The sequence below is a fragment of the Callospermophilus lateralis genome, chromosome 11 (assembly GCF_048772815.1).
Source record: "Callospermophilus lateralis isolate mCalLat2 chromosome 11, mCalLat2.hap1, whole genome shotgun sequence".
Classification (NCBI taxonomy): Eukaryota; Metazoa; Chordata; class Mammalia; order Rodentia; family Sciuridae; genus Callospermophilus; species Callospermophilus lateralis.
This window is the reverse complement of record NC_135315.1, coordinates 46,247,948-46,271,161: the sequence shown is the minus strand read 5'-3', so window position 1 is coordinate 46,271,161 and position 23,214 is coordinate 46,247,948. Positions and strand designations below refer to the sequence as shown.

General features: G+C 36.5%; 1 protein-coding gene across 3 annotated transcripts; it reads right to left on the bottom strand.

Moving 5' to 3' along the window:
- Nucleotides 1-1,065: 1,065 nt before the first annotated feature.
- Nucleotides 1,066-21,464, bottom strand: LOC143409553 (aspartoacylase). 3 transcript variants are annotated; one of them, XM_076869911.1, is made up of 7 exons: nucleotides 21,163-21,464; nucleotides 16,855-17,068; nucleotides 13,495-13,690; nucleotides 11,754-11,847; nucleotides 9,102-9,209; nucleotides 6,618-6,727; nucleotides 1,066-2,418 (listed from the first exon to the last, which is right to left on the bottom strand). In XM_076869911.1, exons 1-7 carry the CDS (start codon nucleotides 21,221-21,223, stop codon nucleotides 2,221-2,223), a joined length of 981 nt encoding a protein of 326 aa, XP_076726026.1. In that variant the 5' UTR covers nucleotides 21,224-21,464; the 3' UTR covers nucleotides 1,066-2,220. The 3 variants fall into 3 exon arrangements, with proteins under 3 accessions (XP_076726026.1, XP_076726027.1, XP_076726028.1); XM_076869913.1 differs by having other exon boundaries at nucleotides 2,309-2,411; XM_076869912.1 differs by lacking the exon at nucleotides 21,163-21,464 and having other exon boundaries at nucleotides 16,855-17,238.
- Between the last annotated feature and the right edge of the window lie 1,750 nt (nucleotides 21,465-23,214).

Below are 23,214 nucleotides of genomic sequence, written 5' to 3'. Positions count from 1 at the left end.
GTGTAGAACTGAGTTTCACTCAAGAGAGGTGGTGAGAAGATCCAGGAAGTGACTGAGAAAGAAGGAAAAAAGAAGGCAGGGAGATTGGTGGAATGTGGAGATGTTTAGGTAGAGAAGGGCATTTGGGCTCACTCATTTATTCAACTCACCTTTATTAGGCACTTAATAGATTGCAGTCTGAAAGACTCTGTTAATGTCCTTGAGATGGCATAGATGGAAGGAAGGGCACAGGGACAACTAAGTCAGATACAGACAAAGAAGGCTTCATACCTAAAATGAGAGTTGTGTTGCATTTTGAAGGAAACACAGTAATTAGCTAGAGTAAGACCTGGGCTGGGTGTGTGGTGGGAGAGGAGGGTAAAGATACAGGAAGGTGGGAAGTAAATTTTAGGGGGAAGAATCAGTTTGGGTGAAGGTGTTATAAAACAACACAAAGTGCCTTGGAACAGAGAGAATGGGAATGGAGATGAATCTAGAGAGCTTGTGGGGGGAGGGTAGGAGCTCTTTTGTGCTAGGTTTGAACTGAGTGCTAGGCACTGAGCTAAGTGCTCATATGCATTAACTTGCTTAATCCTCACAGCAACCCCCACGGCACAAGCATTTTTTTATGATCACCCCCAGTTTATACAAGAGAAAATGAGATGGCAGATAGTTAGAAATAATAAAAATAAAACTGAAAATGATTAATTACCCAGCCATGAGTTGTAGATTAAGAAAAAAAATCACATCTAATTAAAAACATTGACGACTATAACAATTGAGTCAGGAAATATTAGGCTCAAAAGAAATTATGAATCCCCAAACTGAAACTACAGTGATCTAAATGACACATTATAAATTTTATAGATTACTAAAACTGGATGGAAGGATAAAATTTCCTTTCGAAAATTTGCATCTGAAAAAAACTGAACCTGAGGATTTGGACTCAAGATTAAAAAAAAACCAACAACAACAGAACATTCATAAGGAAAGACACTGGGTAAAACTTATATGCTAAAGAAGATTGACACATTTTTTACTACAACATTCAAAGGGAAGTTTATTCCAATGAAAATAATTTTGGCAAAGTACACAATGATTTTTCTAGTGCAAAATTAAATGATTTAGAAATAATTTAATTGTGCTCTATAAAACAATGAATATGGAGTGAAATTGGCTTAGTGGAGTTGACCTTGGAAGAATGAAAACATTTATGTATCTATGTAAGTCCCATATAATATTTTTGGTAAAACATTTGAAGCCATAAACATGTTTCTTTGGGGTTCAAATCATAGAATAAAGTTGTTCCTTCCTTGGCTGCTATGACCTAAAAGAGGGGAGGAGAAGGGCCTTGAGAACCATGTTTTGCCAGAGGTCCTTTGAGGACAAGAGGTGAGGAATTTCAGCTTTAAAAAAAAATGGGAGAATTTCTTGAAAGGGTGTGTTTGCAAACCAGAGACATGGGTTAGGGTCACATTTCTATTGGTGTCCGCTGTTCTCTGTTATGGGTCTTAACCATCTAAGCTGACAGCCACTTGATTCCAAAGATCTCCACACACTTTGGCTAGGAGTGAGTGTTCATTCAAAAAGAGTAGCAGATGAGAGGAATTTGCCTCTTCCCAACTGTCCATGCTGAGAAGGACAGGTAGCTTCTCAAGGCCAGTATAAGACATCAATGTTTCTAGATGTATTTGTCACCTTTATAATCAGCCCTCATTTCTCTTCAACATGTCATCTGAAGAAGAGCAGCTAAAATCTATTATGAATATCACACCTATTGCTAGTTTATGGACTGAATACTAAATATAGTATCATTAACTCAATCATGAAAAATTTGAAAATAGTCTGCACCATTAGTTTCTAGTGGCACTTAAACATTACTTGAAAACATACATTTCATGCCATGTTCAAGTTAATAACTTTGCACATAGTAGCTATATCTTTTATACATTGAAAGTGAAAGCTTTTTTGAAGAATATTAAATTATCAAAGTGTAAATGTATAAAAATCAATGCAGAAATAGGAAGCATACTTCTTTGAAGAAGGTATCTACATAAAATATGATAACTTTAAAAGACATTCATTAATTTATTCTTTTCTTTAAGACACTGGTGTGAATGCCTACTGCTTGGGTCAGGTGCTATGAATGTGAACTTGAATAAGGCACAACTCTGTTCTTGAGAAGCGTACAGACTGGTCTGTTTTCAAGATGCCCCACAAAAAGTGAGCTAGCACTGATTTCTAGTGGAAAGAAGAGCGAATACTTTTTGCATTGAGAGTGACTTTTGTTGTCTTTGCGAAAGCTTCTTTCTTTTCATAATAAGCAGCCTCGTTCACAAACACAGGGTACACGGTACAGTCTCCGCCCAACAGGATAGTCTTTCCGTCAAGAGTCACAAACACGGGGTCCCCAGGGCTCAATGGTTTCCAATCTTGATCCTCTCGGAAGACAGTTAAAATAATAAATTACAAAATTTTCATGTCAGATTCAAGATGATTAATAAATACCATTCTGTTCTCTAAAAAGTGATCCTTGAAGGGTGTGCTGAGAGGCATGTGAGAGACCTGACTCCACTGGAACCATATAACTGTTTTGGGCAGCAGTTTTAAGAGTTTCCCTGTTAATTTTTATAGTTGACATGTGTAATTAGAGTTTCTCTGACACCAAGTTTGCCTTGAATGTGACCAAAGAGGTTTATAATATTAAGAGGAAAAATAAATTTCATATATATCTAAGTGCATATTCTACTTTATGCCATCTGAAGTGAAATTCTGTTCAGCAAAATTTAGGAAATATTCATTCAGAGCCTTCTGTGCTCAAGTATTCTACTGTTGGGGACATAAAAATGAGTCAAATATATTTGCACACAGGGAGACTTTACTCTGATGAGGACTGGTGAGTGGTTTTGGGAAAAGCCTAAGACGAGGTAGATGTACTCCAGGTGTGTCCCCACATTATGTTATCAACTATGTTATCTGACAGGTCCTGCCCAGGTATTTGGCCTTTTGATTGAAGGAGATTCCAATGTTGTCTGATCATAGGAAGCCTAGAACAGTTCTTCTCCAACTTGGATGTGCTTACAAATCATCTGAGGATTTTGCTAAAATGCAGATTTTGATGCTAATGATCAGGGTGGTGCCTTGAGATTCTGCATTTCTAATATTTTCTAGAAGCATCGGCATCACCCAGGAGTTTGTTAGAAAAGCAAAATTTTGTTCCTCTCTGCAGACTTACTAAATCAAAATCTTCATGTTAACAAATTGTCAGAGATTTACATGTAGAATACTGAAGTACACATGGAACTGCATCTCAGTGATGTTCTCAACTCTAGCCATACATTAGAATCACTTTGGATATTAATATATATTTACATGGGAACAGGGCTGGTCCCATCTCAGATACATCAAATCAGAATCTAAAGCGTGGCTTTATTTTTAATAAATACATTTTATTAAAATTTTATTTTAAAAATCTACATACAGTAAAATTCATTAATTTTATGTGCAGTTGTAAATTTTGATATATACATAGCATAGTCATATAACCTATAGCTTTGTAATAAAAACATCTGTTATCACCCATCTCTTCCAGTCCCTCATGCTTCTCATTTTTTAGTTCACTCTTCTCTTTTCTTTCCCTCCCTTCCTTTCTTTTCCTTCCTTCCTTCCTTCCTTTCTGTAAGTCCCAGGTGATTTTTACAGGGTGGCCTGGTTGAGAATGCTGCTCTGAACAAGTGCTTTACAGGTAGAGATATGCCCAGAATCATTGAAGGAACTTCCACGCCCATTGGTTGGTCGCATCTGCAGAGGTTCCCGTGTAGTGCAGTGCTCCCCAGACCTGAGTCCCATGAAATCACCTGGTGAAGTCATTTGATTCCCTGTGTCCACCTTGTAAATTAAATCAGAACCTCTGGGGTTGGGACCCGGGAACCTGGACTTTTGAAAGGCTCCTCAGCTGGTTCTTACATGGCCTGAGTTTGAGAAGCTTTAGTAGTTTGTGGTGGGTTCCATGCATTTGGGGATAAAATCCCCTAGATAATTCTGATAAGTAACCCCAATTAAGGACTATCACTCTTAGACTCTAGACAGGTAGCTGGTCCCTGCCAGTATCTCTGGGTCCAGGGCCAGCATCCTCTCTGCTTAGCTTATATTCCACTGACAGTGCTCTTCCTGCTAATCATCAAACCCTCCAAGTCTTTTCCAGCCCCAAGGCCTTTGCACTTATTTTCCATATGCCTGGCTTCTCATCTTCCAGGTTCCTGTTTCAGTGTCACTGTAGGACATGGCTGACTGCTTCCCAGTCTTGGGGCCGCACATGTGACTGGGATGGCTCCTGGTGATCAGCCAGGAGGCGGTGCTGTGGGCGCTGACGGAGGAGGCAGACCACCTCCAGAATAGGTCCTGGACTCTTCCGCCCTCGTGGACAGCTCGTGCCTTCCCTTACAGATTATGGGATGGGTGTACACGTGAACTTGCTCCACCTCTCTGACCTTTATTCTGATTGGCTCCTGGGCAGTATATAAGCTGTGTGTACTTCCTCATTAAACGAGATCCTGCTTTGATTGTTCTCCCTGGCATGTCTGATTGTCCTCCTGCAAGGGAGGGCTGGGTATGGACGGCCAGTCGACCTTTACCTCTCTTGGCTCGTCTTGGTCGGGGTGTTCTTTCCCTGCTTCTCCCGCTGGTCAGGAGGAGACAGGGGGCTAAAAACCCCGACAGTGTCACTATTTCAGACTACTCCATTTAATTGGAACCCTTTGTTGTCCTCTGCTACATTGTTCATTTCTTTCATAATACTTATTACAGTTTGAAATGACCTGTTTTATGTATTGCTTATTCAATTAATATGGAATTTCCAAGAGGACTTTGCCTATCTGGAATCTTAGGGCCCAGAACAGGTTTAGTAGTCATTCAAAAATATTTACTGAGATAACTAACCAATCGATCCCTCCTTGTAGAACACCAAGTCATTCCTTATTGTCTATCAAATACAAATCTAAACTATTTTTCTAGACTTCTGAGAACTATCTCTAATGCTGTTAGCTGCTGATCTCAATGTCACTTCTTAGTTCCCCAGAATTGCTTTTTTTCTCCTCAAGAGTATTAAATGTTGTGCCATCATCATCTTGGCCTGTGTCTCCTGTGCTGAGTGTTTTAGTCACCTACAAGGTTTTCTTCCTTTCTCTCCCTGAGTCTTTACCTTTCCTTTAAAACACCGCTGAAGGTGCCTTGCTCTGGTTTCTACCAGGATCCCATTAAATCACAAAGCAAGGATTACTCCCTGGTCTGTATTTGGGGCAGGATGATTTATAAAGTTACAAGTCCAGATGACAATTGGGGTCATTAAATGGGGATTTGAATTGAATCAGTGGTTTTCATCCATACAGTAAGATCAGTTTATCTCAGAGTGGAGTGCTGGCATTTTCATTTTTAGAAAGCTCTCCAGGTAGCCTGCAGTCAGGGCTGAAAGCCCCACACTAGGTAACCTCTCATCTCAGGTCTGAGAATGTGTGGGACACTCCATGTGGTGAATGGGCATCTTAACTTTTTGGAATTGTTGCTCTGCCCTATCTTTCTCTTTGTCTTTTCCATACTAAACCTCCTGAGCCTCCCCCTTCTTCCTCCCTCACTCTGCCATCATGGATCAGTCCAGGCAGGAGGTGTAGACAGATACCTCAGTTCTGAGGAGAGTCAGGGAATGGTGGCAGCAGTGCCCCCAGAGAAACAGGTTCTGTCTTGCTCTAACTTAGTTGGTCAGGACCACCGGGAAGTGACAATAACATGGTCATCTGCAAAGACATTAGTTCTGTGGTTTTCATTGATAATTGTGGCTATGGGATGGCTCCAATTTCTGTCTCAAATTTTCTTTTTTTACAAAAGATATAACAGTTCCTAACCATTGCACTTGGAGAGGAATTTCACTTTTGTAAGAAGCCTTGTCGGACCACCCTTCTCCCACCTCTTTATTCTGTTACAGAATCTGGTTATCATCATTTCTAGACCATAGTTTAGATGTTTTTATATCTAGACTATAAATTCCATGAGACTATAGACTGTGTTCATTAATGTTTCCCCTGAGTCAGTACAGGTTATACTCAACTAGTATTTATCCAGTAAAGGTCTGAATAGCTTCCTTCTATAGGTTGAATATAGGTAGTGTATCCCAATAGTTGAGGTGTTAAAGGCTTGGTTCCTAGGATGGCACTCCTGGGATGTGCTAGACCTTTAGGAGGTGGGGCCTTGTGGGAGGCCCTTAGGTCATTAAGGGTGTGCTCTCGAAGGAGACTATAGGTCCCAGCCTCTGAACTGCTCTCTGCTTCCTGACCCCAGATGTGAGCAGTTTGCTCTAATACACACTTCCCACTATTAACAGTACCCAGACCAGAAGCCCAAAGCAACAGAGTTACCCAATCAATCTTCGACTGAGACTAAATAAAACCTTTCCATGTATAAATTAATTGCCGCAGGCATTTCATTTTAGTGATGGAAAGCTAATACACTTCTCTACACTGCAGTGGTTTTGTGAACATCAAATTAGCTAACGTATGTAAAATTCTGCATGGACTGTGAACTTCTACTCAAAGGTAAAACATTATTAAAATATTTTCAATATTTTAAAGAAACAGCAGATTAGTTACCTGCAGATTAGGATGGATAATAGCAGTTATTTCTCCACTTTCATTCCGGGGATAATCAACCTTCTCCACTACTTTATAGACCTCAATAGCACAGGGAGGAAATTCTTTTCCTACAACAATAATAATATGTATTATAGCAACTAAAAAAAAATCTTATAAAACAGGGAAGTTGATACTTTAAGGAAGAAAGGCAGGAAGAATACCAACAACAAAATGAAGACAGTTACAAGGAGAACACACATTAAGTTTAGTTAAAGATGTTCATAACAATATAAAGCCAAAAAGTTCTGCAATTATTCCTATCAGTGCACTGATAAACTGATGTGAAAAACAGAACATAAAAAATCCAGTGAGGGAGAAAAGAGCTTAGGACTGCAAGTCAGGAGCTGAAGGCTCAAACTGCATGACTGGTGGCTGGGGTGTCTGAGTCTTCCATTCTATGACCTTTAATCAGATTAGTGCTGACTGTGTTACACAATAGCCACACCGGGTTCCCAAAAGCCACTAGAGGGCATGTCCAAATGCATAAATCCTTTTCAAGCCTCTTTTGTGACACAAAAACAAGCCACCTGGGTAGCCCAGATTCAAGATGAGGGTGACTGATGCATGCAAAAATAATGAGAGCAGAGTGTCCTTGAGTTAATGTTCCCCAGCCTTGTGGTAGGGATCTATGGACTATGATTTGTAAACTGTTTTCCACTCAGGTTTGTGACATTCTCCCTGGGGATATAATTTCTTAACATATTAGAGTTCCACGCTTACTATTTGAGAATTTCTTGTTGAATATGTTGTGACCTTCCCAATACTACTTCCATTAGACAGTAAAGAACCTGTCCTCATACAAAGTTGGTGAACAGCTCATTTTCGGTTTTTATGATTTTCGAGTCAAAGGATTGCCAAACACAGAAGTTCCTGTGATCACAGGGGGCTACATAATCTGAAGCTAAGGAATTATGTTCCCCACAGACACTGAACTACACAGTAGATATGTCACCATAGTTATGTTTTGTCAACAATTTTATACCTATATGCATTCTAACAAGTGATTATTATTAAAGTAAATTTGTATATCATATTCTGGTCTAAATTTTCTTTCTTTTAATCAATAATGTGTTTTTAAGATTCTTCCATGTTATTATTATTTGTTCACCAACTGATATACATTTGAGTCATGTCCATTGCAAACAAAGCTATAATAACCACCCTTATGTACAAGCTATTGCATAACCCACTTGAATCTAATGTATGAAATATGATATGTCAAGAGCTTTGTAATGTTTTGAACAACCAATAAAAATAAAATAAAATAAAATAAAAAAGTACAAGCTATTGGGTATTCATGAGCTTGTGTTTCTTTGAAATGTGGAACAGCTGGACATAAGATTTGCACAATTTAATAAGTATATATAGCAGATAATTATAAAATTACCCTTTAAAGTGTCTTAACCAATTCAAATATTTGTCAGCAGGGAATGAGAGTATCTCCTTTTCCTATACCAACACTTAATATCATCATATTCTATTTTCTCCAATCTAATGTGAAAAGTGGTTTCTCACTCTGATTTGCATTTCTCTGATTACTCATGATGTTGAACGTCTTTTCTACTTTAATAGAACATTTATATTTCCTACTCTGTCTTTGGTTTTTAAAATGGAGTTTAATAGAAAAATAGGATTTCATTTGGGTTGTTTATTTAGCAACTGTTTTTCTTGTATGTATCTATTCTGGTTATTGAGGAATAGCTGAAGTGAATAAAAATTTGAAAAAACACCTAACATTTTGAGCACAAAAAATTCAACCTAAATTTCAATTACTACTTCAATGTTTAGTGGTTAAGTTTTAAACACATACACACACAATTAAGTAATGTACACTGGTGTGTGTGTGTGTGTGTGTGTGTGTGTGTATATACATATATATATATACACACACACACACACTATATATATATATATATATATACTATGTAATATATGTATAGTATTGTTGTGGCTTGGATATGAGGTATACCCCAAAAGCTCCTGTGTTAATGCAGGAATATTTCAAAGTTAAATGATTTGATTATTAGAGCTGCAATCTAATCAGTTCAACCTGGTTTGAACGGGCTGACTAGGTGTTAACTGTAGACCGGTAGAGAGTAGCTGGAAGAACTGGGTCACTGGAAGTGTGCCCTGAAAGGGTTCATCGTCTCTGAGGCCCTTTCCTTCTCTCTGCTTCCCAGCTGCCATGTTCTGAGCAGCTTCCCTCCACCATGCCCTTCTGCCGTAATGTCTGCCTCACCTTGGCTCAGAGCAGTTGCTCCAACCAACCATGGACTAAAACTTTAAGAATGTGTCCAAAATAAAATTTTCCTTCTCTAAATTGTTATTGTCAGATATTTTGGTCATAATAATGAAACCTGACTAACACACAGCTAAATATAAATACCCACAATTAAAAAAAATACCCACAATTAAACAAAACAACCCTTACCCACTATTTACCTTCATTGAACTGATATATAAAATCAAGAGCATGTTTAATCATTTTTCTCATTTGATCCAAAATATCAGCTCGCAGAACACCCTGGGGTTGGGGACCAACTTCTATACCTAGGTACAGAAAGGAAAATAGTAATATTAGAATGTATTGTAAAATTAAGTGTTTTATTATATCTAGAACCCCATTATTAAAAATTATTTAAAAGTTAGACCAGTAGCATCATCGAAAATATTTGAGACAGAATGTTAGGCACAAAATAAAGCAGAATATTTACATGTTTAAATATGCATAGTGATAAATGTAAAGTGAATAAAGGCTAGAAGAGAATATGAAAAAAAATCACAGACTTGTGTTTGAGTAGTTAGAACTCAGGGTTATTTTTTCTTAAATTTATTTCAATATGATTCAAATATTTAAATATCACAACATAGAAAAGAGGTAGACAAACCTGTATATGACAAAATAATAGGTGGCCACAAAGAGAAACTGTCACAGACCTAATGTTTAGCTTTCACAGGAGGAAAGACATCTAGTTGGTCATAGAAATCTAGCTAGATAAACTATGAATTTAAGTTAACATGCAATCTATGTGACTTCAGGACATTTTATACTTAATATTAACCCATTCTGACAAGATAGTGCAATGGTTCTTATTTTCTGTAGAAAAATTTGTATTTCCTCTAACCTCAATAAAACTATGCTTGTACTTCCAGTTCTGTTTCCTGTAGCTATCAAGCATCCATCCTTACACCTACAGAATACTCCTCCACCTGCTCAAGTCTCCCACAGAATCATCCCTCGTCATTATTTTCTCCATTTATCAAACTGTTTAGTAAGTATATCACCCACATTCATTCTCTTCCATCCAACTCAAATATATTCTTTTAACCCATCCTATTTTCACCCATTTCTATTACTTTCCAATTCAAAAAGCTCATTATGGTATACTGTGTAATTTTCTTGTGTATATGTACAGGCACTCATTTAAGTATATGATATCATAAGTGTGGCCAAGGCATGCCTCTGTGCATAAATGATTTGTACATATCAATGAAAATTGTGTTCACAGATATGTCTGTGTGCATTTTGTAGAAGACACTGCTGTTTGCCTACGCCAAATGTATTCCATTTTTCTCTCTTCTAATACAATCATACTTTTGGTTGAGTATCCAATTTTTAATGTGAATGAACTTTTCTTCAGCTTTAGAGTAAACATCAAATAGTTTAAGGCATTCATAATAGTCCAATTATCCTGATCATGTTATAGTTCAGTCACCTTGGCAATGGAATGCAAAAGTGGTCCTTGTACATAACTTATAGAAGTTTATATGAGCAATATTTTTATTATAAAATGTTGACTCAAAAATAATGCCTAAGATCTTAAGTGCTTTTTTCCAATGTGTGTATGACATAATATATTTCAAATATAAAAGAGTAAAGTTGGAAGGAGAACATGCTAATATTTTTAATAATACTCCCTCATATTGAAATGTTTTAAAGCTTTGGTTCTATTTGTAAGGGCCAAACTTATCAGCAGATATTTGTTCCTGTTAAAACAGCATTGCCCAAAAATATCATATTCTAAGGCTAATCTCTCAAAGTTTGGAAGTCTTACACTTTTATTTGGTATCAAAGAGAACCATGATCTCTATTTTTTAAAATTTTTTTTAGTTGTAGATGGACACAATACCTTTATTTTGTTTATTTATTTTTATGTGGTGCTAAGGATCGAACCCAGTGCCTCCCAAGTGCTAGGCAAGTGCTCTACCACTGAGCCACAACCCCAGCCCCTCTATTATTATTATTACTTTATAGTGCCAGGGATGGAACCCTGGATCTTATACATGGTAGACAAACACTGTACCACTGAGCTCTGTACCCAACCCTATCTCATATAGTAAGGTTTTGGTTTATTACAACTTTGTGCCTATATTTGAATATTTAGTTTTCTCCATTTATAATTAATAATTAATTTCTCTCCTTAATCATGAACCAAAAGTATCAAACAGGATAATTTCATTTGCTTATATTATTTGCCCACTTGGTCTTAAATTTACTCTTGGTTAAAGCCTATGAGATCTAACAAAAAAGATCTTAAGTTGTAATAGATATTTTAATTATAGTATAGTTTGCAAGCAGTTAATTATGCTAGTGGGTCTCACAGGAAAGAGAATAAATTACTCCTACTATGGCCATGTATCCCTCTGTGCAGTAATGACCTGGTTAATGTTCCCTTCTCATTACATACTAAGCTCTTTGAGGGATTCTGTGTGCCTATATCATCACTATTTTCCCAGAACCTGCACAGTCCAATAAATGTCTTTTGAAAGTATAAATTTTAGAGTGATTAATTCTGTAGAGTGAAGCTAGACAGAAGGTACTATAGAAGGTGACATTTCACTTAAGTCTTGGGAATGAGAAGAATCTGTCAGACTCATATGAAGGACCAAACCTAGGTAAAAATATAAATAGAACCAGACTATTTAGACTCAGGGATATTGAGAAAATTAAGTATAGTGTCTGCCTGGGGTTAATTTGCTTATTCTCTGATAATTATAAGACTTAATAATGTGCAAGGTAGCTATAAATATTCTTTAATTTTTCTTTGAGTTTCAGATAGGACATATTTTATTCAGCTATGCCAACAGACTTACCAAGAGGATACTTGGCTACGGAAGAAATGGTTGTGTATTTCAGGGAAGGATGCTCAATGAGATAAACATAGCAGGGTAATGGATCCAAAGAAGTCTGAAAAGAATTTTTTAAAACATCTTTCTTATTATGTAAGGACCATATGTTTTGTTCTCTTTGCTGCTATGGAGTCAGTAATGCTTTCATATTCTTTGCTTCATCAACCAAGATTAGTCAGACAATTTATGGAACACTCTAAAATTCAATGTAATAGCTTTGAAAACATACAAATAAATTACATATTAAATTGAATACATGTAGCCTTCTGGGTAAAATGTACATTAAGCAATTCTTCAGAGCCATGACCAAAGAATAGGAAATAAATTTTCCTTCTGAATGGATTTGGTTATTTTTGTTTCATCATTGGTTCCCCCTACTATTCAGCTTATTTAGTCTCTTAAAGAGCTCTGTTTCTGCCCCTGTAATTCAGGTTCTACAAATGTCATGTGATTCCTCTTCATTCTGCTTATTTGAATGAAAATTTGATACAGGTCTCTTGGTTTAGATAACTGGGTATAACCTTCTGTCTTCTGTGAGTGGCAATCAAAGCATTCAGCTACATAAGGATCTCCAGCCAGAACCACTAGTATTTACTGTCCAGAGGTCAAGGGAAACAAAAGTAATAGTTACCACAGGGTAGACATTAGTCTAAATGCTTTGAATACTTTTTCTCATTTAAAGCTTTTAGCAGCCATATGGGGTGAGTATTGTTATACCAATTTTATAAAATAAAAAAAGCTGTTTTGAGAGTTGAACTTCTTGTTCAAGGTTAGTGAAGGAGAAAGCCAAGATTTAAATCCAACTTCTGGCTACATGGGTTGAACTTTTCCCACTAAAACATTTTAATTCTCAGGAAAGAAGAACATCTATATCTATTATATAAAATCAAAAACAAAATCCATCATTTGCATTTTTGCTTGTTTGATGTTTTCTACCATTTTTTTTAGTTAAAGGCAGTAAAATGTTGAATTTTTAATCTTACAGATTCCTGAGTCTTAAAATGATTAGCTATATGAAGTACGTGACAAAAGACTGGGTGTGTAATCCCATTGACATGGGAGGCTGAGGCAGGAGAATTGCGAGTTCAAAAGCCAGCCTCAGCAAAAGCTAGGCACTAAGCCACTCAGTGAGACCCTGTCTCTAAATAAAATACAAAATAGAGCTGGGGCTGTGGTTCAGTGGTGGAGTGCCCCTGAGTTCAATCCTTGGTAATTCCCCCCATACACACACAAAAAAAGATTGGGTGTGTTTTAGGCAATCCCAATCAAATGGTGACAAGGGCAGGACTAAGGGACGCAATGTTTTCACTGCTAGAAATGACAATTTTTTGAGCTTCCTAAAACCCTGTAATTTTGATATTTCAACCACGCCATTTAAAATTCTGATATTCATTTTTCTTGTTTTTTTTGTTCAATAGCTTATAAATTTGTGACTTTTGGAATAAAATTTATAATTTCATAAGCACAAGAATCCACAAGGATCTTATCATTTTGTTCCTTATATTTGTTATTTTACTGGTTTCTCCTTTTCTCCTGCCTGTCACCACCACCTCTGTATCTGAGTTCAGCCTCTCCCATCTAGCCTCCCAGTCCAGCTGTGGAATAGATTCCATTTCTCTTGGACCTTCCTTCTTGACCCTGTTCTGGTTGTTTCTCATCTATAATTGACTTATGCAAACTTATAAATTAATAACATTGACATTACCTTAATATAATGAGACATCTGAATTAAAAAGTCATTCCTGGAATCTTCAAGAATAAGGGTGCACCCCATGTTAGAAGTTGTGTTGTGAAGGTCAAAAATGATGTCATAGGAATCTTCACTATTTTTTGGACCAAATAAATGATTTATTTCTTGAGCCCTTTTCACTTCATATGGCAAATCCTCTGACATCTCTTTGCTATTATTAGCAGAAAGAAAAACATCAACAACATTTGTGGCTAAGATAACATAAATAGTCAATAAAAACACAATGTATAAAGAACCAGTTGCCAAACCTTTAATATGCAAAATCTGTAAGGGTACTGAAAATATCTAAAACTGTTATAAATGAAAAATATTTTTGCTCCATTTGTTTCCACATAACTAATATTGCACTGATATTCTTAAAAATAATACATTCATTTATGTTGCTAGTCACAGGTAGGACTTTTCAAACAGAATTTACCATTTGACTTCAACCTTGAACAAAAATTTTCCATTAATCTTATTTATAGTTTTTTTGTAGTTATGGTGCACTTGTTATTTATTATGGGGATACATCATTAAATGCATCTTCCTCCCAGTCTTCACCCTGGGTAATTCAAGTTCTCGAAACAGAGTCAAACTTAGATGCTCACATCATCATTAGGTATTTTTTTTTAATTGAGGCCCAACAGTCATCAGTGGTCCAGGGACAAGGTTTACAGATTAGAGTCTGAAGACACTCCAAAAATACAAAAATTTACAGGTGTGTGTGTGTGTGTGTGTGTGTGTGTGTGTGTGTGTGTATTTGTGGGGCAAGTGATAATATCTGTTATTATATTCTTAGACAGAGTCTCAATCTAAACCCTCCTCACTTCCTGAAATGGTTAGGATACATTTTTGCTTGCTGTACATGATAATGGTTTAAATTTATTTTTCCTCATTAAATCACTCAACCACATTTTCATGTAATTCCATCTCTTCCTATTCTCTGGCTATTTTTACTAGTTATCTTTAAAGGACCTACAGTTTGTACCTGAGTGCTTCCTGTCTGGAATGCAATCAAGAAGGTGGATTAGTCATTTTGCAGTTATGAAGCAAAAAACATGAGTACAAAAAGGTACATGTGAAGACGAGAACAGGGGGAAGAGAGAAGCAACCTGTGATCCTGATGATATCATGAAGCCACCCCACCAGCCCTAGACTTATTATTTGTGAATAAGAAACTCTTATTTGCTGAAGCCAGTATGTTTGAGTCTATTATACAAAACCAAACACAATTCCTAAAGGACAGGTGTGCATGTATTATACACATACATATTTATACCTGTGTTATAGATTTACATATTATACACATGTGTACACACACACGTGTGTTTGAAAAGTTAATTCATAAAACAATCCCATGAGGCTACTCCAACCCTATTTTCTTTTACATCTTTCTATCCCCTTTGAGTAAGTAGCACCACTGCCCACCCAGCCGCTCAAAGTTTAGGCTTGACAATGGACATTTTGAGTTCCCATGTCTGGAGTACAGGTACCACTGGAACAGTTCCAAGGGATAAGGCTGAGAGAACAGACAGGGGCAAGACCCCCAAGGGCACTATCAGCTATACTAGCTAGCTTACATCTATTCTTAAGAGGAGAATTTTTTTAAAAAAATTGAGAGGGGAAGGCCTAAGATTTTCATGTTAGGATGATCCCTATGACTACCATAAGGGATGGTAGAAAGGACTGGCACAAGTCTCCAAGTAGAGAGAGTCTGTTAAAATACTATTATAACTGTCTTTAGAAGAAATAAAGGTATTGAAAAGGGAAAGAATGACTGGATTTGTGAAGGTCTTGCAACTAATATTTGGGAGGACTTACCCACTAGACATGGGGGATGAAGGACAGGGATTTCTATGGGGGATTTTCTTTATACTGGGTGATAGTGTCCTTACTGAGATGAGGAATATAGGGGAAAAAATTGGGGGGATTAGGAAAAGATAATTGGTTTATCTATTTCATAAATTTTCATAGCTGTGCTAAGAGAGAACTGCTTGGCCTCTGAAAAGTGTTATGAATAAAAAATAGAATGTGAATTTAATTTAAAAGGCTGCTCTCACTGAAAGGCATACTATATTGGGTGGCCATAATAAGAAAACTCACCCCAATTCATTTTAAAATTATGTGTGAAGTTAATATGCTAACAAAAAAGTTATTCTTCAACAAATTAGTACTTGTAGTACAATATATATATATAATAGCCATTTTAGATTAATGTTTGTGTTGATATTACCTCAATCATAAAGGTAAAGCATTTCAAAAATTAATATTTATGCCAGTAAAATTATGATTCAATACAAAAATTATAAAACTGCCTTGCAATCTATTCCATAAACAAGCATATTTGTACTAAAAATAGTATTCACCTTTTGTTACATAATGACACTAAACCCAAAGACTTCTCTAAATCAAATTAGTGTATCAGAAAACAGGTACAAAAAGTATTGCAGTTAGTTGTTACTGTGCATATCTTATATCTTGGCTAGCAGTCTACCAACTCCCTGGTGGGGGGGGGGGAACATCTTGTACACAGTGTTGTACTCCCACAGTACTTGGCACAATGAGAAAAGTTGTTTAATAATATTTTTAGGTAAATGAAAGAAAGAAATGGAAGAGGCAAATACTTAGAGGCATATACAGTGGTAACTATGAGAACATTTAAAAAGGCAAAAATTAGTCGGGACCCATCTAGAACATCAGGATTAAATATATTGTATTCAATGTGTTAAAAATCAGCTACAACTGAAATTCAGAAAGTTCAGGGTAAGTGTCTTTGGTTCTCATTATTTAATCCATCCTGGAAGGTAAATACATCTATTCCTCAGGCCATAGGGTGGTCTCATGTTTTCTGAAAATGGGTACTTATTCACTCTTTCATTCAACAAATACTAATTGAAACATTATATTCTTCTTAACTAGAACTTTATGTGCTACTATAACATAGTTGAAAATAAATGTAGTGAATTTCCCACACAGCTAACAAGTGTGTATATATACATAGTGGTCAAATACTAACTTATGCAAAGGATTATTAAATCTGTCTTTCAAGATATAATTTAAAAATAAAACCTTTCTTATATATTTTTGTAATCTACAGAGGAGATATTTGAAAAGAAAAATCAAATAATATGGTACTTTAAAAAAGTATGAATGCCCAGTTTCCATAATTGTATAATTCACAATGCAACATGATTAGAAATTAAAGCAATCTTATTCATTATAGACACTATACATATACATGAATATTCATCACACATACATATACAAGTTCTCTCACACACATACCACATTTCACACATACATGTATGCACTCTGTACAAAATATACACTTACCCAAGATTTTCAAGGTCACAAACACGATTCAGATCACAGTCGATATATCTGGTACACTTCTTCACCGCTCTTGGGTTGGTAATAAATGGTTTTACTTCCAGCCCTGTTCTCTGAATCTCAGCGTCATTCTCCAGCCAGTGCTTAACTAGAAATACTCCCGTTAGCTCATTCCCATGAGTTCCTCCAAAGATAGCAATTTTTTTTATAGGTTTTCCTGTAATGTGAGGAGAGGTCATTTTACCAATTGTTTTATCTGATTTCTGCAATTCAGAAGAGAAGAGATCAAAGGAAGCTTAATGTCCTAAGAAAAGTTTAGAAATCTAAATTCAAATGAGAATTTAACCAAAGTACAAAGTACAGAGTTCCCTTGAGTGGAGGACTTTAAACACCTTCTGTTACAAATTATAAACCCTGTTTATTATATGAACACTCCCCTTTGTAGCCCTGTCCTTTACCATATTTGGATTAAAATATGCAAAGATCAACCAGAGATACAGTTGTTGACTTCTAACTCCCTCAGATGGTCAGTAGATCTAAGTACAATAATAAATTGACATCTCCTACCAGTACAAAAAGTCAGTTTCCCCTTCAGCTAGAATTCCATCTAACAGGGCTTTCATGATCATTTGTAATAATAAAAATAGTTTGTAAAGTTCTAATCCTCTAAAATAAAAAAAAAATTAAGTGGCTCATTCGATATTTGTTTCCACTGGCATTAAAAAAACATTTCTGAAGTGAATCCAGGCACTTTTCATGATCTAAGGGCATTGAGTCTCATATCTAAAAACAGTCAAAGGTGATACTCAGAGCTGCTTCTTGAGCCAGCACCCTTTCTTTCGGATTGCTTTTACGCAGTAAGAGACACAGGGACCCAATTGGTGATCATTGGGTCTTGAAAAGCTACTTTGAAACATCCCTTAGTTTCTTTCTCATGATGTTATTGGTTATTCTCTGTCAATTTCCTTAGGAATCTTGCCAAAGATTGCTTTTCAAAGGAAAAGCAACTGTTAGCAATTTTCAAATCCTTTTAATACACAAAAATGTCTTGGGACATACTTTATATATATTAACACATGATATGAATTTACAAAGACATGGCCTCATTTACTGACAGAAGTCCTCTCCACTGGAATGCATTGTGAAAGGAGGTCTTATTAGAGGAAATTACCCAGAATACCAAGATTACAAGAATACCAAGAATACATGCCTTTGGAGAAATGATGCTGAGCCAAATCTGATTTGATTTCATGCTCAATCACCCAGAAAGTCAAATATGTTCAAGTATTAAAATTCTATGTATTAGTAATACCAGGCTGTTTTGTAGGAGTATAAGAATAATTCATTACAATTGCAGTGTACTTAAATTTATGATGTTTTTCCACTTTGTAAGATAGGACAGAGTAGATATTAACATCCCTATTACAGGGATACAACAAAGAGAGGTTAAGCAACCTGAATAAGTTTCCACAGCTACATAAAAGAAAACTAGGCCTGGGGCCCATGTTTCTGATTTAAGTCCAGTGTTTTTTCACAGGGCAACAAGGTGCCTCTTTGTTATTTTTGGTCCCCTCTGAAGTTCTACTTTTGCTCTTTCAGAATTCACATAAACAACCACTACAGTGTGCTCAGGATACAAACAAGCACACCAATAAAATACATGATGGAAATATGAATATGAATGCTTCCTGATATTTAATAAACCAACTCCCACATTTTCCTTTAAGAGATCATAATGAAGAGATAAAGCAAAATAACAAAATATAAAATTAAAAATCAAAATTACTGTTCTAACACAAAGCCCCAAAGTCTTTGATTTTCTGCACATGAGTAGTACACTAAAGAGAGATGATGAAAATACATGTATATGTAAAGAGATAACAGCTGTAATGCTACCTTGGTTTCAAAAGCAGTAACTATGGTAAATTATTAACACTGCTATGTTGTTTCTTTCCTTGCCGAAAGGAAAATGTCCTTTGCCATCTCTGGAAATGCTGCTTTAGTTATCTCCTTTAGCTGGCACAAATGGCTTGAATTTTAAGGCTTATTTTATGGAATTTTAACAGATCAGCATTTTGAAGCACATTTCACATTCATAAAGTTTCTGTTACATGTCCAAATGCAACAGAAAGTTAATGAACTGTAGTAATTTTTCCTTATACTTACCTTGTTAACTGTGTTCAGTTTGTCTTCTGTGGAAAGCTTTATTAGAAAAAGGAGAGCATTTCCTTAGAACTAGAGCACCAGAGGCTTTTTATACTCTTATCCCAACTTAACTTCCAAAACATTTTTAACTCCCTGTCTCCCAAAGCACACTTGAGTTTGGATCCTTATAAAAACTTTACAGTTTTATTAGTTCTTTTTGAGAGCTTAGAGAACTGAGGCTATAAAATGAAACCTTTTCACTATCTCCCTATTAAGTTGAATATTTAATGTATTGAAATAGGTGTTTAATAACTTCCAGCACTACAAATGTTTTGTGCCAATGGAGGTGACTGATTTGTTAATAAAATAATGTAGTTTAAAACAAAAGGAGAGCAAATTTTTACTTCATGGTTATGGCTATCCAACAGATCAATGTTAGAAATTTTGTAGGAGACAAATTTAAGGGGAGTTCGTTTCCTAATTGGTATGATTGCGGGGGATAAAGAGGGTTTTCTGTTCACTATGATGAAGTGTCTCATATAGTGTCTCTATATGAGTTGTCAAGGAGTTATACTAACAAACTATTCTCACTGCCTTAGTGTTTTCCTTGCTCTGTAGCCCTGTTGCTGTCACCTATTCTGATCAACTTTTCACGTACAAATAAATGAATGATAACCAGAATGAGACCGCTATAGAACAGATAAGTTTATAAACTGCTAGCAAAAGCTGGGCATGGTGATGGATGTATATAATCTCAGCAGCTCCAGAGGCTGATGAGACAGGAGAATTGCCAGTTCAAAGCCAGCCTCAGAAATTTAGTGAGGTCCTACATTACTCAGTAAGACCCTGTCTCAAAATAAAATACAACAGAGGGCTGGGGATGTGGCTCAGTGGTCAAGTGTCCCTGAGTTGAATCCTTGGTACAAAAAAAAAAAATACAAAAAACCCCACAAAATTGCTAGCAAAGATTCCATATTGCTTATGTCTGAATTCCTTATAGATAGCAGATATTGTTCCTCCTGGGCTTAATGTTGTTTTAATGAGAATTTTTTTTGAGGAAGTAGGTTTTATACATATGTGTATGTATGTATGTATGTATATAACAAGTCAAATCAGCTTCCTTGATGTTCATGTTTTGGGTAAGTCTCCTAATTGTAACTATGATGAATAACAAGTCTTTTCAGACATTTTGTTGTTTGAACTCTTCTTTCCAAATTAAAAAGATGAACCTCTTCCTTTGAACTTATTCCTTAAGATGGATATTATTACCCTAAGTACATGTATAAAGACACAAATGGTGCGTATATAATTTGTATACAACACAACTATGAAAAATTGTGTTCTATATGTGTTATATGAATTGTAATGCATTCTGCTGTCATGTATAACAAATTAGAATGAAAAATTTTTAAAAAATAAAAAAACTTATTCTTTACTCTGGCATTCAAGGCCTACTGTTGTTTGGTGTCAATTTATCTCTAATTTATCTCCAAACATTCTTATTTGACCTAATTTTCAAAGAAACTAGAAATACATTTTATTGTCCCATAGTCTTAGACTAACAACCTTCTTCTCAGCTCTCTCTCCCTCTTCCTTTCACCTATCCCAACCTTTGAATAGCAGAAGATATGGTAAATAAACAAATAAATAAATAAATAACATCCTATTTGAACTCAGGTCTAAAATTATTACACTTGGCCTATAATAAGTACCCAATAAACGCAGCTACTATTGTGAAATAAGGCCGAACATTTATTGAGCACTTACTGTGCATTAGGTAGGACTGTTCATTGTCTCATAGAATTTTTAGGGAATTAAGTAAATATTGATACTGCTATTTTATTGAGGAAAGAAATGTAGATATAGAGCAGGTAAGTTATTCAAAATTATAGGCCCAAGAACCCCCAGTATTCCCAGGCAGGAAGCCTGTAGCTGGAACTCAAGAGCTCGGAGGTGCTGCACCATTTTGCTTCCTTTCTTGAATATCTCTGTGGCTCATGGGCTCTTTTGCTCTAGCAGCACTGGCTCTGCCTTACAGACTGCTCTCTGCCTTGCACAGTTGTCACCCACAGGCAGGCCTCAGCAATCCCACCAATTTCCTGGGGACTCTTATCCCAACAGAGAGATCTGACTCAGAAATGCAGCCACACCAAACAAGACACTTACGCTTTGGTCTTGTGGTCCTGGGAGTCTTTTTTTTAGACACGGTCCAGATTGCCACCAGCATCTTGCAAACTGAAGTCTAGAATGTTAAGAGATGACAGGGGTGCAGGAAAGAGGGAGCCATAATTTTCCGACGCAGATGACTGGATTGAACATCTGTCTCTGCTTCATCAGTGACCAGCACAGGCTCCTTCCCTGTCTGGGAAAGGGGTTGAAGAAGTAGGGCCATCTCCTTACATCGTGAGAACGCAGACAGGCGCTTTAACTTTGCGCTTCCAGCTGTTCTCAGAGCGCAGGTGGCCTGTGCGCCTGCGCAGTGAGCAGCGAGGTCAAGTGCGCCTGCGCACAACCCAAGTTCTTGCGCTTTTTTCAGAGGCGTGAAGGTAGGCAGTTGCTGACTGGGGTCTCTTTGACAGTTGACCGAGCCAGGGGAACTTGAGGGTTCAAGTTGTGTGTCATGTTGTGATGAGGTTCAAGAAAGGAAAGCCCCTGCCTTGACCCTAGTTACAAAATGCTACTGGTCCCTGGATGGATAAGGAAAGGTTTTGGGAAGATAAAGAAAAACGCCTTGACAGGGACATGGCCTCCTCCCTCGTAAGGAGAGGCCCAAACATGCCCTTCTGGCTTCCACCCGGGACCAGCCTTTGAGGACCGAAGTATTTGCAAATTGAACAAACTTTACAGTCTGTGCCACGTAACTGTGTCACTAAGCCACTCAGATCCAACTGAAAATAGGAGTTGTGCGAGTTAGGGATCCAAGGGAGGATTTTTCACTTTTTCTATGGAAAAAAAAAAAAAAAAAAAGTTTATTTTCATACAATTCTCAAAAGACGTATTAATGGCACTTGTAAGCGCCTTTGTGTTTAGCATATAAGTTGCATTAATATTTCTGTGTTGAGAAAAAGTGGCATAGCCTCTGTTTTGGTTCCTAGAATAGAACCAAGAATATTTTCAAAAGGGCCTATTATATCTAGTTTCAAGTCAAGATAGAAATAAAGCAGAGGCAGTCTCTCACCTCATGTTTCCCAAGTTTTATTTTTAACAGTGGTATTTGGAAGTTAATATTTACCTAAGTCTGTTTTGCATCATTCTTAAGTTGTGTTTATGTCTGTATGTATTATTGGGTAGGGAATTTGGAGCAGAAATGAGCTTAAAATTAAGTTCGTATCTTTCCTTTTCATTCATACAATGGCCAAGAATTTGTTGAATTGAGATTGAAATATGTTAAGAGGCTATACATGGAAAACATAATAGCAATTAAGTTGCAAAAGAAAAAAATACGGGGAAAACCCCCTTTATTTCATTTATTGAAATTGTGAAAACTGAGTGGAAAATTATCATTATATCTGTTTTGGATATTAAGTGAGGATTTAGTCTTTGGTAGTCTCAAACTAATGACCAAAGCAGGTGATTTGCATAGTGTCATGAAGTTGCCTAGTTTGGTACTGTATATTTCCTACCTGGGAGTTTGCCAATGCAATTGTAATTTGGTGGATTGGTCTCTGTGTCCTCTATTCTGTACCATTGGTCTACCAGTCTGTTTTGGTGCCAATACTATGCTGTACCATTACCCTCTTTATAGATCTGATTCAGAATTCTAATGGTATATCCTTGATTCTGAAATAAATTTTATAGACCATTGAAAATTTGCACATACTAGGAAGCAAAGTTATAATCACCCCAGTCATAGCTTAATTTGAACAGGGCTGGAAAAATAAGTTTTGTTGTAAGTACTTACTCGGAAGCAAAGGGTTCCTTCAGGTTTCTCTCTTTTTTTTTTAATAGAGAGAGAGAGAATTTTTTTAATATTTATTTTTTAGTTTTCAGCGGACACAACATCTTTGTATGTGGTGCTGCGGATAGAACCCGGGCCGCTAGCATTCGTGGCGAGCGCACTACCGCTTGAGCCACATCCCCAGCCCCTCCCTCAGGTTTCAAGGTAGGTTTCAAATGTAATTTCCCTAATTGTATCCTGGGAATTTATTTTGTTGTTGATACAATATGAGTTATAAGGTTCTTTCTTTGAAGGTTTGGTGAAACAACTTTGTTTTGTGA